The sequence below is a fragment of the Pristis pectinata genome, chromosome 13, assembly GCF_009764475.1.
Source record: "Pristis pectinata isolate sPriPec2 chromosome 13, sPriPec2.1.pri, whole genome shotgun sequence".
NCBI classification, from domain to species: Eukaryota; Metazoa; Chordata; class Chondrichthyes; order Rhinopristiformes; family Pristidae; genus Pristis; species Pristis pectinata.
The window spans coordinates 25,392,622-25,409,611 of NC_067417.1; the positions used below are offsets into that span (position 1 = coordinate 25,392,622).

The window sequence follows — 16,990 nt, forward strand, 5'->3', positions numbered from 1 at the left end:
TTGTGTTGCTATAAAGGTAGTGTAGTGGTTAGCGTAATGCTTTACAGCGCCAGTGACCCGGGTTCAATTCTGGCCACTGTCTGTAAGGAGTTTGTACATTCTCCCCGTGTCTGCATGGGTTTCCTCCGGGTGCTCCAGTTTCCTCCCACGTTCCAAAGACGTATGGGTTAGGAAGTTGTGGGCATGCTATGATTGCGCCGGAAGTGTGGCGACGCTTGTGGGCTGCCCCCAGAACACTCTATGCAAAAGATGCATTTCACTGGATGTTATGATGTACATGTGACTAATAAAGATATCTTATAGTGTTAGGGACTCTTTGGGACATGTTCAGGAGTGATGGGGTAGGGGGAACAGCTAGTTGATTCAAAGGAGAACCAGTCTTCAAGGCCATTGAAACTAGTTACCAGGTGTGGAACATTCTGATTCTGTACCATTGTAACAGTGCCGGGTAAGACACTAAATGAATGCTCCTGTTAATCGGCCCTCAATGAAACCCATATGATAATATCAGGGAAAACATTAATTGGCCGTCTCCAGTATTAGCACATCATTAAAGGCATATCCCTGCCAGTTAATACACAGTTCAGGACATGTCTGTTACTTAATGTTCTGGCTGTTTGTGTATCCAGGGAGCCATCCCTCAACACTAACAAAAGTGGTGTATTTTGGATATCTGGGGTTTTGTGCTCCAAACCCCTCATACCAGCAACCAGTATTTGAATATTCAAAGCGGTTCTGTCAGTTGGTCAGGTGGAAGAGGCAAAGGGCTGAAGAAGAAGGAATCTGGTAGGAGAGGGCAGTAGACCATGGGGGGATAAAAGGGAAGGAGGTGGGGAATAGATGGGCAGGTCATGAGGGCAGGGGAGCAGAAAGAGAAGGGGTGAGTGGGCCACAGGAATAAGGGAAAACAAAGGAGGGGATAGAGAAAAGGGAGGGGTTAGCAGAAGTCAGAGAAATCAGTGTTGAGGCATCAGGCAGAATACGAGGTGTTGTTCCTCCAAACTGCTTATGGCCTGAACGTGGCAGTCGAGGAGGCCATGGATGGACATGTCGGTATGGGAGTGGGATGTGAAATTGAAGTGGCTGACTATCAGGAGATCCTTGTTTATGTGGCAGATGGAGCGAAGGTGCATCAAATCTGCGTTGGGTCTCACCAATGTAGAGGAGGCTGCATCAGGAGCACTGGATGCATTAAATAACACCCTCGGGTTCACAGGTGAAGTGCTGCCTTACCTGGAGGGACTGTCTGGGGCCCTAAATGGTGGTGAGGGAGGAGGTGTAGGGACAGGTGTAGCACTTTGCATGGTTGCAGGGATAAGTGCCGGGAGGGACAAGTGGACAAAGGAGTTGCGGAGGGAGCAATCCCTGTGGAAAGTGGAGGTGGGTGGGGGGGGGGGGGGGGGGGGGGGGGGGGGGGGGGGGGGGGGGGGGTGGGGGGGGGGGGGGGGGGGGGGGGGGGGGGGGGGGGGGGGGGGGGGGGGGGGGGGTGGGGGTAGGGGAAGAGGAAGATGTGCCTGTGATGGGATCTTGTTGGAAGTGGCTGAAGTTGTGGAGAATTACATGTTGGGATGCGGAGGCTTGTGGGTGGTAGGTGAGACAAGGGAACCCTGTCCCTGTTATGTCAGGTGGGGTGGGGAGGAATGGGGTGAGGGCAGGTGTGCAGGAAATGGAGGAGATGAGGGTGAAGGCTGCATTGATGATGGTAGAAGGGAAATCCTGTTTACTGGGGAAAAAAAAGCTGGAATGGAAAGCCTTATCGTGGGAACTGATGAGGCGGGGAACTGGGATAAGGGGATAACTCCTTGCAAGTGACAGGTTTCATTGGTGGGGAGGGACGAGTGCACACTTGTCCCTACACCACCTCCCTCACCACCATTCAGGGCCCTAGACAGTTCTTCCAGGTGAGGCAGTGCTTCACCTGTGAATCCAAGGGCGTTATTTATTGCATCTGGTGCTCCTGGTGTGGCTTCTACATCGTGAGACCTGACGTAGGTTGGGTGACCACTTCTTCGTGCACCTTTGCTCCATCCGCTGCAAAAGCAAGGATCTCCTGGTGGCCAGCCACTTCGATTCCACATCCCACATCTCACACTGTCATGTCTATCCACGGCCTCCTCGACTGCCAGAATGCAAGTTGGAGGAACAACACCTCGTATTCCACCTTTGTTGAGGCCATCAGGTAGAAGACTACATCGATTTCTCTGACCTGGTGACCCTCCCCTTTCTCTACCCACCCCCCCCCCCCCCCCCCCCCCCGGCTTAGTTTTCCCTTATTTATGTGGCCCACTCACCCTTTCTCTTTTCCCTCCCCTGCCCTCATGACCTGCCTATCTATTCCTCACCTCCTTCCCATTTTTCCATGGTCTACTGCCCTCTCCTACTGGATTCCTCGTCCTTCAGCCCTTTGCCTCTTCTACCTATCACCTCTCAGTTTCTTATGTTACTCCCTTTCATCCCTCGTCCACCACCCACATACTTTTCCCCTCTCATGTAGACTCACCTATCACCTGCCAGCCTTATGCTCCTCCCCCGACCTTCTTATTCTGGCTTCTGCCCTCTTCCATTCCAGCCCTAATGAAGGGTGTCGACCCGAAACATCGACTGTTTATTTCCCTCCATAGATGCTGCCTTCCCTTCTGAGTTCCTCTAGCATTTTGTGTGTGTTGCTCCAGATTCCAGCACCTATAGAATCTGTTGTGTGTCTGTCATTTGGGATGTGCTTCCATTGTAAATATGTAATTCTGCGAAGTTACTTGTCTACATTCAAAATGTTGAAGTTAAGTAAGTAATAATAGCTATGAAACTGCAGTTATCTGTTATCTTTGTGCTTAAAACACAATATCACTGTACTGTTGAAAGGCAGGAGAGGAGAAATGGATTCTCCAGAAGACCTGCCTGTGTTGAATAAAGACTTCTTGCAACTATCAGCTCAGTCTCCAGAGGCTTAGTGACAGACACAACAGAGAGTATCCTTTGTGAAGATGGCACTTTGTCTCCACAAGGACTTTGCAGTGCTTAGTTCTACCAATGCATCTGTCATAGCTGGGTTGGTGATGATATGGTTTATCCCTAGTGTTGGTTTCTTCACTACCTGCCCAATATCAGTCTGGCAGTTATATTCTTCAGTAAGTGGTGGTGCTACCAAGCCACTTCTGATGTTGAGTATTGAAGTTCCTCACTCTGTGCCTTTTGATACTTTTATTGCTTCTTTGATATGTAGAAGAGCACTGATTTATCAGCTGAGGGAGGATGGTAGGTGGAAATGAGCAAGTTTCTTTATCTGGCCAAATGGTGTGTGGAGTTGATGTTGAAGATTCCCAATGTGCAGCTCCCTGTGTTGGGTTTGTCTTGCTGGTGGGAGTGATATTGTGACTTTGCCATGTCTGAATTGGTCCATCTGGTTGTATTCTTTCTGTGTTTCAATGTGGTATAATGGAGTGGTTTACCAGGTCATTTCAGAGAGCATTTAAGAGTCAACCAGTTACGTATCAGTCAGACCAGGTAAGGATGGTGTGTTTCTTCACCTGAAGGCATTAGTGAACAAAATAAGTTTTTTACATCAACCTGATAGTTTGGTGGTAACTGTTATTAATGATTAGTTTGTTTTTTAAATTCCAAATTATTAATTGAATTTAAAAGTAACAGCTGCCATGGTGGTATTTGAACTCTGGATTACGCCTATAATAACCTAGCCACTCTGTCACTACTGTACAGCAAAACAACATTCTGAGGAAATTGTATAACAAAGTTCAGTGTGTCATTCAATATTGTAGGAATATTGTGGGGGGGGGGGGGGGGGGTGGAGGGCGGTGTCCACACAAGGAGCAACTTGCATATACGCTGATATTTATACTGGTAAGTCTTCCTAACCTACTTGTTCCTAAATCAGCTTGGGCCACATATGGTCTGCTCTGGTGCTAGACATTGGACTTGCCTCTTCTCTCGAGTTGCTTCGCTTGTGGGTACTCTGCTAGTGTCCATGGACTGCAGGTAAGGACACAAGTATCAAGCTTTCCTTTGCACGCCACCTCACAATCTGGGCAAGTTTTCCCTTTCTTTCTACCCTTAGCAAATTGAGCAACTCCCTGTCCTATGAACTGAAAAGAGTTTATGTAAAGATATTGGGGATTTTTCAAGAAGGGTTTTTTTCTGAAATTGAATTCCCCCAATAATAGAGAACAACTTTTATACAGATGCAACTTGTACAACCTTTTAAAAGAACAAGTGCCTCAACTGTGATTACTAGAAATGAGCTTTTCCCCAAGAAATTGCTTTAAGAATTTCTTGGAACAGTGTAATGGTTTTCTTTCTGGAGTTTGTTTTTGCTTTTCAAGAATTATAATTCTTGATTCTGATGTTTAACTCTTCATCTTTTACAGGAGACTGAATCCTGATGAGAGGCCTCTGCAAATCCTTTATGATTATCTGTCTGGACTAGGTTTCCAGGACCCACTTCGGATACAAGAGGAAGGTGCCATTGCTGATCTGAGCTGCATGATTAGATACTTTCATGGTAAGGTTTCATTTGCTAAAGAGAAATAACATGAGTGCTTTTTTGCTGTTTAAAATATACAAAATAACCCAGTGGTTGATTGAGTTACAAGAATATTTTGTGCACAATGATCAGTAGTAGAGTTCATAATTTTTCACCAAATGCTTCGATTTGTGATTCCTGATTATTGGTGACTAGAGATTGCTAGCCCACTGCAAATGAGTAATTTCTTTGTCAGTTCACCAAAAGGTGATACCACTGTGGCCTCTTTAATGTGTTGTTTGGGATATGGGCATTGCTGGCGAGACCAGTATTTAAAGCTCATCCTAAATTGCCTCTTGAACTTATTCGACCATTTCAGAGGGCTGTTAAGAGATAACCACATTATTGTAAGGATTGAGTCATTTATAGGGCAGATTGGGTAAGGATGACAGATTTCTTTCCCTGCAGGACATTAGTGAACAAGATAGGTTTTTATCACAATCCAATAGTTGTGTGGCCACCAGCTTTTTAGTTCTCGAACTGCTGTGGTGGGATTCAAACCCTTGCTCTGAATCATAAGAGCGGGCCTCTGCATTCCACTCCTGTAATTTTACTGCTGTGTTATCCCTAATGTTACACTCAAGGAGAGGGGATAATGGTTGGTAGTCTCTTCATGGTTGAAATGAAGACCTTGTCATCAGATTGAGGAATAACATTGATGGTTGATTGAACTGTACACCCCTAGCTTTTGCAGCTAAATGGGGACATAAGGAAATGAAAAATTCCAATGTTCTGGTAGTTTTAATATTTTGAGAAGCATTGAAATGAAACAACAGATTAAGTACTGCAGAAGCTGAAAATCAGAAATAAAAATAGAAAATTCCAAAAATAATCAGGAGACTGCAGATGCTGGCATCTAGAGCAACAAACAATCAGCTGCTGGAGCTCAGTGGGTTGAGCAGCCTCTTTGGGTAAAGGAATTGTCAACGTTTTAGTTTGAAACCCTACATCAGGACTGATTTCCTCCAGCAGATTGTTTGTTGCTCCAAAAATAACCAGCTTGTCAAGCAGCACCTTTCAGAGGTTTTTGTCCTTTTCTCAGAATTCAGTGGTTAATGGAGCATATGATGTAAAGGAAAACAGTCAAGAAAGAATAAACCTACATTAAATATAGTATCTTTCAGAACCTCCTGGCATCCCAAAAATGCTTCTCAGCCATTTAACTGGATCCCATGGTTCGTAGCTGCGTACAAAAATGTCAGCTATAAGGTACTGTTTCTGTGAATAAGCATGGCAGACTTTGGGTGCACCACTCTTGTAATGCGATAAGAAAAATCGGCCAAAATTGTTACCTTCATGTCCTTTCAGGTTAAGTATGGCATCATTCCTTTAAGGTTGCAATATTTTATCAATATCACTTTTTCTTTACTTTGAGCACCAATGGTTCTGTGTTTAAAAGTATCTGAAGCAAATTCACAAAACCCCTAAAGTGCATTTCAGTCAGCATCTGAGAAAAAAAGTATATATTTCAGATTTTCATGAATGCATTTGTGGTCTTCAAATGTTGTCATTATTTGCAATTTGCCTTCTGGGTTCCAGATCAAATATTAAGTTTACTAAACTAATTTGATGTAAGATTTGTAAATTCATGAACAAGTGACATACTTAAAGGATAATTGCTAATCTACTGTACCACATAGCCTTAATATTTTCTTAATTGATTCTATGTAATTGATTTCATTAACAGGTAGCTCATAGGGAACTACAGTCCACAGTTTTATAAATATTATACATGTTATTCTGTTTGGCTATGGTACAAGATTAACTTTGTCTACATCAAGGTCATCATCTCAGGAATCAACCTGGTAAATCTTTTCTGAACTGTGTGCAAAGCAGTAATATCCCTCCTTAGATAAGGAGACCTAAGCAGATGAACAGTACTCCAGGTGTGGTTTCACCAATGATTTAAACAGTTGTCACAAGACTGCTATTTTTGTGCATCATATCCTTTGCAGTAAAGCTCAACAACCCATTTGCCTTTCTAATTACTTGCGGTACCTGCATGCTCACTTTCTGCATATAATGTCTGAAGCCAGCTAGAATCTGTACAGCGGCATTCTGTTGTCCTCTCTCCATTTAATGAACATTTTTTTAATCTTCATATTTGATTGGATAACCTCACATTTCCATACAGCATCTGACATATTCATGATGCTCATGCAACAGTGCAAGTGTACACTTTTTTTCCACGTTATGAAATAAAGAAATCCACAGGAATGTTGTGTGGCTGCTGGCACTTAGCCTCAGAGGTGCAATTTTGGCCCTTTACTCTAATAGCGACCTGAATACCACATAAGAACCACCATTACAACTTGTAAAATGTGTGGAGAATGGCTGGCAAGTGGTGAGGATGGTAGTTCTAAAAAAAAAGGAGAGGCGGCACCCATTTTCACGGACAGATTTAGAAATGTTTGTAGAGGACATCACCTTCAGGGGAGAGGTCATTTAAGAGGCTGTTGAGGATGCTGGTATGGATATAGATGCTCACTCCCAAATTCCATGTTATGGAGTCATACCGCACAGAAAACAGGCCCTTCACTATTGAAACAAAATGAATCAAGTGTCCACAGTTCTACTAGCCACATGTTAGATTTTTCCAAATTCATAAGTGAAACGAGGATTTCTAATGGACAGTTAGCATAGATCTGTTAAGCTGTCATTCAGCATTAGTTCATTCTTTTTTGTGTGGCTGGAACCTTCCTGTACCAAGCAAGCATACTCAACACTGAAGTAACAAAGGGTGAGTGCAAAAATTCTAATCATGAATTTACCCCCATTTGAATTTACAATCTTCCATATGTTGTAGTTCTGAGTACTAATTTTACTTTCCATCTGCTTATTACTAAAAGTGCACAGAATTCAGGCCTGTTTCATGATAAATAGCTTTTATGCAGTGAGCAAGATGGACATTGACATTTAGCTTTATACTCACATCACAATTGCAGAGAGGAAAGAAGTTAACCTGTGATTAGTTTGGGTTTGATTTAAATTAACGAACAGTGAAGTAACAGTCAGCTGTTACAGTCTACTCGATCTGAGTGCATGTGTGACATTGTACATATATGCATATGTCTACGTGTGGTTCAGTATTTAAACTAGTTTGGCAAGGGGATGGGAACCAGAGCACCAGGTCAGAAAGTGGAGGGAGTGAGATGAAGGTAGATGTCATGACCAGTAAGTTTGTAAGGAGAAACAAGGTAATAGACACAATGAGATGGACAGTTTGAAGTGTGTTTATTTTAATGCTAGGAGTAATAAGAGTAAGGTGATTAACAGAGCATGGATCAGTACATGGAACTATGATGTTGTGGCCATTATAGAGACTTGGTTGAGAGAGGGACAGGACTGGATTCTTAATGTTCCAGGGTTTCGATTTTTCTTTAGAAAAGATAGAGAGGGAGATTTTTTTTTAAAAAAACAAAAAAGGGCAGGGGAGAGAGGGAGGTACAAAAAAGTGTAGGGGAGAAATGTTGCACTGTTAATCAGGGACAATACCACAGCTGCACTTGGGACATAACGAAGGCCTCATCCATTGAGTCTATATGGGTAGAACTCAAAAATAAGAAAGATGCAATCACTCTGATGGGATTATACTACAGACCCCCCAGTAGTCATGGGACATTGAGGAACAGAAGTGCAGGCAGATTAGGGAAAGGTGTGAAAACAACAGGGGTTGTTGTCATGCATGACTTCAACTTCCCCAAAATAGACTGTAACCTCAAGTGCAAGAGGCTTAGATGGGGCAGAATTTGTTAGGTGCATCAATGAGGGTTTCTTCAATCAGTATTTAGGTGATTACTCTAATGTGGAACATCAGTGCATATCATCCCATATCTGGAATGAAAATCAAGAAAACTGCAGATGCTGGAAATCCAAATTAAAAACAAAAATTGCTGGAAAAACTCAGCAGGTCAGGCAGCATCTGCGGAAAGAAAAGCAGTTAATGTTTCAAATGACAGACGCTTCATCAGATTTAAAAAAGAGAGAAATAAGTTAGTCTAGGTAGCAGTGATGGTAGGGAAGGGCAATGAATGGAATAAAGGGTTTTTCTCTGAAAGGGTGAAGTAATATGGCAGGTAGGATCAGATTTAGCTACTATGGCTGCATAATCTGTTGCTAATGTGGTTCTGGCCTACTGGAACGTGCCCATCAAGGAAAAAAGTTTGGCAGATAAAAATGGTGGTGGAAGAGTAGACTAGACTCATGGAAGGAAGAGCACATCTCCACCAACACACACACCTTCCTGTACAACTTCAAAAGATACAATGATGCTCTTTAAACTTCTCCCATCTCACTAACTAGGAACCCAAACAGGCTTTCTAGGTGTTGCAGCAAAATACTTGTTTTGAACTTGTGAATGTTCGACTAAGGGGCAGAAGCAGGCCATTTGAACTTACTCTTATAATCTTTAACAAGATCATTGTCAATCTAATTGTAACCTTAACTCCACAAACTTGCCTATCCCTGGTAACCTGTCTTTCCCTTGCTTCCAATTTAGTGTACTGTGGTGCCCACAATGTAGGTTCCTCTGCATGGAATAAGACCAACAGACAGATTGGGTGATTGTCTATTTGTTGAATATTTGGAATAGTCATTGTTTTGGTCCTATTCAGGGCCCTTCCCTCAATTCTTTTTCCATTACAGTGATGACTTTTAATGGTGCTGCTTCCTGCATTTGTATAAAATTCAAAGATTGCATTACCTTCCTAGTTGATTTCCACTCTGTTCTCACATACACATAGTCTGTTTCTGACTCTTCCCTTTCCTGCCATCTCAGTCTTCATCTCTGGCACCAGTTTATTTACCAATTTCTATTATTTCTATAAATTTCAACAGCTATCTCAAAGGCCACTCCTCCCATCCTGCTTCCCGTAAAAATTTCATTCCATTATCCAAGTTTTTCTGTCTCTGTCGAATCTGCTCTGATGACAAGACTTTCCATACCAATGCCTTTAAGATTTTTTTCCCCTTAACCATGGCTTTTCCTTTACCGTAGATGACAGGGCTCTTAGCTGTTTCTCCTCTGTTTGTTGCACATCTATTCTCACCACCTTCTTGGCTTCCCTTTGTCTTCATCTTCTACCCCACTAGCCTCGACCTCAACAGATCATGCTCCATAAGTTCTGTCACTTTTAACAGGATTCCACCAACAGAGACATCTTCCTTTCACCTTTAAGGATTCTGAAGCGACCATTTCCTTTGCACTCCAAATACACCCCATCCATCTGATCTATTCTACTCGTCACATAGTGTCATAGAGTTATACAGCATGGGAACAGGCCCTTTGGCCCAATTCATCCATCCTCAAATAACACCAGCAGATTAGTCGGATGTGATTTTCCTTTCATAAATAAGGAGGCTGCAGAGAAAGAGGGGTGAGGCGAAAGAAAGGTTTGAAGCCAAGAATGAAAATTAAAACAAACTGAATAATAGCTGAATTTGGAGCCAGTGTAGGTCAGTGTACAGAGTGGTGATTGGTGAAAGGAATCTTTTGTGCGTTAGGATATGTCCACAGAATTTTGGAAGAATTAAAGTTTATAGAGGCTGAGAATGGGGGATTCCAATCAGAGAATGTTGGTCTACTTAAGAGGTAGTAAAGGCATTGATTAGTATCTCAGCAGCAGGTGAGCACTGAGGCAAACATAGAATGGCAAATTGTAAAGGGAAGGAAGGGTATGCTAGATTCTCAATCAAGTTACAGTTACAAGAATGTAGTAAATGTGACATTTTTGGATTTTTGCTGGGTTTTTGAAAGGCAAGGTTAAAATTCTGTTGGTACAGTGGTGGTGCCGGTTAAATGCAGTGGCATAACTTGTCTAATTCTGTCTTTATGGCTGTTAGTGGTAAGCTATTTCACCCTCTTGTGAAAAAGTTCTGTTTTTCCCTTAATTTTTCATGATTATTCCCTCATAGATCCTTGCCAGTCAGGTGAAAGAAACTTTCACTGCATTGCCTTCAGAATAGTGAAGATACTTGCATCTGTTCCAGATGAATAATATTTTTTTATCCATTATTTGTCATAGCAACCTCTCATTTCTTAAAGAGGCATGTCAAATTGTAAGGGGAAGGATATGCAAAAACTCATCAAGGAAGTCATAGCATGAGAAGATGCAGTGAATATGCCATATCTTTGGAAATAATATGCCATATTTTGGATTTTGGTGCCTTATAAGAACAAAATCAGCCATAGTTCTCAGTCATAGTCATTATCAAGATGTGCAGCATTTCTTAATTGGCAACTATAGGATTTTTAGAAGAATGCTCAAATGAGGTAACACTGTGTGTTCAAAGGTTTAATTATTTGGAACTTGCCCTATTGGATAAATATTAGTTGAGGCAAACTCTTTTGATTGTTGGAGAATAAGACTTGGTAATTATATGAGAGATTTAAGCTAGATTTCACCTTGAACTTTCATTTAGGCTTGAGAGGTTTTTTAATGTCAGCCTGTAAGTTATATATTTATAGTGGTAATGATTTGTATTGTCAGGACCAGTGTTTACAGTATTTTTAACAGATGTTATGTATTCAAACATGTTCCTTGATTTTGTAACTATGTTTGGAATCCTGTTTTATTTTACAGAGTATGTATTTTTAAAGTATGTAACAATTAACTAAAATATTTATCTTCAAATGGAATTAAATGAGTAATGTTTCCAGTAATTTAGAAATTAATCTGGTCAGATACCCAATGTGCTAAAAGCATATATTGTCTCCTTTAATTAGATACTGAATTGCATGTTTATTGCCTGCACCATGATTAAGATCAGATGTGTCAGACCATAAATATCAAACGTGGATATTATGGTGTATGTGTGTATCAAATGAAAACAATGCAAACTTGCACATTAAGGGTGTATTTAGACAGCACCTGTGAAGTTGCAAAAGTAGTGTCATGACTCCTACTGTTCAATATCTGAAAGGAAACAAGACCACTCCTGAGAGATAAACAACGTGATGGCTGGGGGTGAAGGGAGGAGAAAAGAGAAATGGAGAGTAAGACCCCAGGACTAAATTTTTCTTTCTCTGCCTTTGCTACTCCAAAAAGACAAGAGCAGTATTCAGTCCTCAGCTGATATGTGACAAATAATATTTACATCACATGAATGCCAGGAAGTGGCTAGTTCAGACAGGTGGGAGTCTGACCATTTGTTGACATTTAACAGAATTCCCATCATTGGATTTCTCACATCACCATCCTGGGGATTAGGAGTGGGGGTTAGTTGTCACCATTGACTAGAGATTTAACTGGACCACCAACATCAGTTGAGCTTCTATTAGAGCAGATGAGAGACTGAGTGTTCTGCAACAAGCAACTTGCCTCTGACTTTAAAGCCTTTCCACCATCTACAAGGCACAAGTCAGGAGTGTGCTGCCATTTTTCACCCTTGCTTGAACGGGTGCAACTTCAATTTACCCAAGAACCTTGACACCATTCAGGATGAAGCAGCCCACTTGATTAGTATTGGACTGTGTACCATAAACAATGAATCCTGCCACCCCTAGCGCATTGTGGTTAAAATATTACCGTCTATAAAATGTAGTTACATGGCAAGTCTGTAACTTGTTCTATAAAGAATATCGTGGGATGTGAACCCCAATACCTGTTGTCCCTTGCAAATTACAATATCACTTTTTTTCATTGGATCTAAATCCTAGAACTTGCTACCCAACAACGCTATGGAAATGCATTGTTGCAGGATTACAGTGGTTCAAGAAGGTGGCTCACCACCATGTTTTCAAAGGCAGTGAGGGATGGGCAATAAATGTGGGCCTTTTCAGGGACTACGCATCTCTGAAATGAAAAAGAAATTGAACTCGGGAATCTTAGTATTAAGATGAAAAATACATTCATTAATATAGTTGGTCACTCGGCCCGGCTTAAATAAAAGTTAAGAGACTTGAAATCTGGCTCAGGAATGCTGTGTTACTAAATTGCTTTGCTGATTTTAAACATTGTTGAAGTAGATTAGTACTGCATCACTAATTTTAAACAGAGACTTTGTGTAATATGGAATGAGATTTGTTTTTTTGCGTCTTACTCATTGAAATGCCAGCCTAGGTTTGAATGCATGAGTTCCTGACTTGCTAGGGATGTTATCAGTTCACCACAATAGTTTCCATGTGTGAAGGTGGAATGTTAATAATCTGGGTCAAAGCTTTTCATCTGATGCTGTTAATTAATTTGAGATTTCCATGATTGTCAGGTTTTTAATGAATTTAATAACCACTTTGCAGTTCACAAAACATTTGGATCCTGATTTCTTTAATGGAAGTTAACAATCTAATCTTGGAAAATATCTGTGAAATCCATGTGCCATTAAGGATTTCATGTTATTTGTTTTATCAGTCTGTTTGCAATATGCCGCATAATCAATACAACTGCTCACTTTATAATTTTATAAGTTATTCACAAGCTTTTTTTCTCTGTGTTGCTTAAGGAAAGCCAAGTAGCATAGAGCAACTGGATCAGATCCTTCTCTCTGGTGTGTTCAGTGTACGGAAAGGGAAAACTCAGTTGCACAAGTGGTCAGAACGCCAAGTCATTCTCTGTGGTACCTGTCTAATTGTGTCTTCAGTAAAGGAGTGTCAGATGGGAAAAATGCATGTACTTCCTCTCACTGGAGGCAAGGTAAGAAATCATGTCTGTTCTGAAGAAGCTGATGTTCTAAAGTCTGTACATCTTAAGGCCAGTTTAGTCTGCTGTGATGTTAACAAATAAATTATGTGAGGTATAGTATTATTCAAGGGTACATGAGAAATGGCAATAAGACTGATTATTATGTATGGTATTCCAGCAAAAACAGGATTTACATTTGTTTAAAATTCAACTACTGTAGTAATACTGAAATAGGTTTTTACTGTATTACACCAAAATCTCATACCATAGATCCCAATTTCAAAATAAGTATATAATTTATTAGATGCCAGATTCCAGCTTAGTGACATACAATAAACCTAATGATTTCTCAGTGATCATACTACGTTCTTTGTTGAGGTTGCAGCATATCCTAATATAGTTATTTCCCCCACCCACATTCAGTGAATACATATTTTTCTGGTAAACAGTTAGTAGAATGAAGGTGATATATTACTGGATGGTGCAGATCCTATGCATTGAACATTATTCTGAGTTAGGGTTGAATGAACGGATTGTACATCTAACCTTTGTCAAAATGCCCAGAGGCGTGTCAGTTTTTCCACCTTTCCTTTTGCGTCTTTCACTCTGTTCTCTCAAGAAATCTCTTGACTTCAATGTCCCTGCTATGTAATTGGATTCTCTGTCAATACACAAATTCTTATTTAGCTTCCCTCAACAGATATGTGCACTAGAATAACAAATTGTGTCTGTAACTCTTTGGTGGCTTGCAGCAGTTGGTGGGGGGGGGGGGGTTGTTAGCACGGGTGGCTGGGTGGAAGTAAAATACCAACGTACAAAAGTTAGTTTTGACAGTGCAATGGGCATCTGCAATATCTTCAGAGTTTAAAGATCAGTGATCTAGATTGAAAATGACATTTTATTAACTTTTTTCATTGAAATAATGACATTATTTTTTCTCTAATATTCTGTATAGGTGGAAGAAGTAAAAAGACGACAGTACTGCCTCATGTTCAGCTCTGCTGGGCAACAAGGACAAACATACTATGTGACTTTTGATTCATACCCAGAATGCTTACGGTGGCTCAGACAGGCATCGAAGGTGAATTGTGTTGTATTATGACAATATATACCTTAAGTGCATGTCCTCTAATACTTGACATTTGTACCATGGTGGGAGAAAATATTCTGACTGTCTTACCCTATTTATGCCTCTCATAATTTTATAAACTTCTATCAGGGCTCCTCTCAGCTTCTGACACTCTAGAGAAAACAACCCAAGTTTGTCCAATGTCTCCTTATAGCACATACCCCCTAATCCATGCAGCACCCTGGTAAACCTCTTCTGTACCCTTTCCAGTCCTCCACATCCTTTCTGTAATGGGGCAACCAGAACTGCACACTGTGGCCTAACCAAAGTGTTATATAGCTGCAACAAACAATCTGCTGGAAGAACTCAGCGGGTCAAGCAGCATCTGTGGGAGGAAAGAAATTGTCGATGTTTCAGGTCGATAGTGTTATATAGCTGCAATGTGACTTCCTTACCCTTATACTTAATGTCCTGAACAATGAAGGCAAGCATGCCATATGCCTTTTTTACCACCTGATCTAATTGCATGGCCATTTTCAGTGAGCTATGGACTGACCCCAAGATCCCTCTGTACCTCAATGCTGTTAAGGGTCCTGCCATTAATGGTATAGTTTCCCCTTGCATTTGACCTCCCAAAGCGCAACACCTCAGACTTACTCTGATTAAACTCCATCTGCCATTTCTCTGCCCATATCTATAACTGATCTATATTCTGCTGTACCCTTTGACAGACCACTACACTGTCCACAACTCCACTCATTTTTGTGTCATCTCCAAACTTATTAACCCACCCATCTACATTTTCATCCAAGTCATTTATAAATATCACAACCAACAGAGGCCCCAGCATTGATCCTCGTGGAATACGACTGCTCACGTACTTCCAGCCAGAAGAGCACACTTCCACCACTACCCTCTTTTTTATGGGCTAGCCAATTCTGAATCCAAACGGCCAAGTCACTGTGGATCCCGTGCATCTTAATCTTCTGGATCAAGTAACCTGAGGGACCTTGTCGAATGCCTTACTAAAATTCATGTCGACAACATCCAATGCCCTACCCTCATCAATCACCTTTGTCACCTCCTCAAAAAAAACTCATTCAAGTTTGTAAGATGTGACCTGCCCTGCACAAAGCCATGCAGACTGTCCCTAATCAGGCCATGTTTTTCCAAATGAGTGTAAATCCTATCCCTAAGAATCCTCACCAATAGCTTCCCTACCACTAATGTGTGGTCTACCAGCCTATAATTTCCTGGATTATCCCTATTTCCCATCTTGAACAAAAGAACAATGCTGGCTACTCTCCGGTTCTCAGGGACCTCACCTGTTGCTAGTGAGGATACAAAGATCTTTGACAAGGCCCCAGCAGTCTCTTTTCTTTCCTCTTTCAATAACCTGGGTTATATCCCATTGGGCCCTGGAGACATCCGTCTTAATGCTTTTCAAAAGACCCAGTGCCACCTCTTTTTTGATCTCGAAATGCCCTGGCACATTGCATGCCTCACACTACCTTTATTTTTGGGCATTAAGGGAATTTGCTGATGTGGATGAGGTTTGGGTGGGAAAGTGGACTTGAGACACAGCTGTTATATTGCATGAAGAAAGTTATGGGGTCATATGGTTATTCCTGCTTTGCCAATTCACTGCACTCATCATGCCAGACCAATGAATGGCTGTTTGAGGACAAAGGCTCTCCTCTAAACTTTTGACTCTACTGAGGGATCCGTGTGGAGGGAACAAAATTATCTTGCAAGGAGAGTTATGTTACTGGTAGCAATATAATTAAACAGACCAATTGTGTTCTCAAGCTTTGGTCCTGCTGTCTGACCTGCTCTGGAGGATATTGCTTTGTTGTGTATACTTTGTTAGCTTCTGCTGCCACCACCTTCCAAAGTGGTGTCTGAGGTAAAAATTAAACTTATCTGTGGAATTATTTGACAAAAAGCTTTGTTCAATGCACTGTATTTATAGAGTTCTCCCTAAAACAATTTGTTCTAAAACAGTGTGATTCCTGAGCTAGAAAATAGATAGGATGCATTCATTTTAGAATAGTTTTGAACCTAAATGATATTTCAGAACAGGATGACTGTAAAGAAAACAATTCATCATAGGATGTGAATAAACGTTCATTATGTTTCTGTTTGACCATGTGAAATATTGTTCTAAAAATATCATTTTGCTGTTGATATGGCCAAATTATTGGCAATAATTGAGTCCTGATGTTAATCATTGGTTAACTTTCCCAAAAAATTACTGACCTTCAGCTGCTTATGCTCAAAGTTGTGTTTTTGCCTGAATGGGACAAAAACATTGTTATAAAGATGCAAACTCCTATAAAGGATAATCTCTGTTTTAAATGACTCCCACCCACTTACCTTGAAACAGTGACTCTTCGTTTTCGATCCTGCTACGAAAGGGAACATCCTCTCCATATTCGCTCTGCTAAGATCTCTCAGAATCTTATGTTTCAATCAAGGTGCCAATAACTCTTCCAAACTCTAATGGATATAAATTTAGTTCATCCAATTTCTGTTTAAGACAATTGCCTATTTTGGATATTAGTTGAGTAAACCTTCTCATAAATGCTTCAAATGCATTAACATTCTACCTTAAGTAAAGCGACCATTATTGTGCACAATGTATATCAGGTATGGTCTCCTCAACTTCCCATATATCTGAAGCATATCCTGCCTAGTTTTGTATTCAGTTCCCTCAGCAATAAATGATAAAGTTCTGTTAACTTTCCTCAATATTTGCAGTGCTTGTAT

General features: G+C 41.0%; 1 protein-coding gene across 1 annotated transcript in view; it reads left to right on the forward strand.

Moving 5' to 3' along the window:
- Positions 1–16,990, forward strand: part of LOC127577345 (PH domain leucine-rich repeat-containing protein phosphatase 2-like) — a 98,571-nt gene that overhangs the window by 17,031 nt on the left and 64,550 nt on the right. Inside the window, exons 3-5 of the mRNA XM_052028471.1 lie at positions 4,380–4,513; positions 12,974–13,164; positions 14,108–14,233. Of these exons, the coding sequence (XP_051884431.1) occupies positions 4,380–4,513; positions 12,974–13,164; positions 14,108–14,233 (451 nt within the window). The remainder of the gene's footprint in view (positions 1–4,379; positions 4,514–12,973; positions 13,165–14,107; positions 14,234–16,990) is intronic.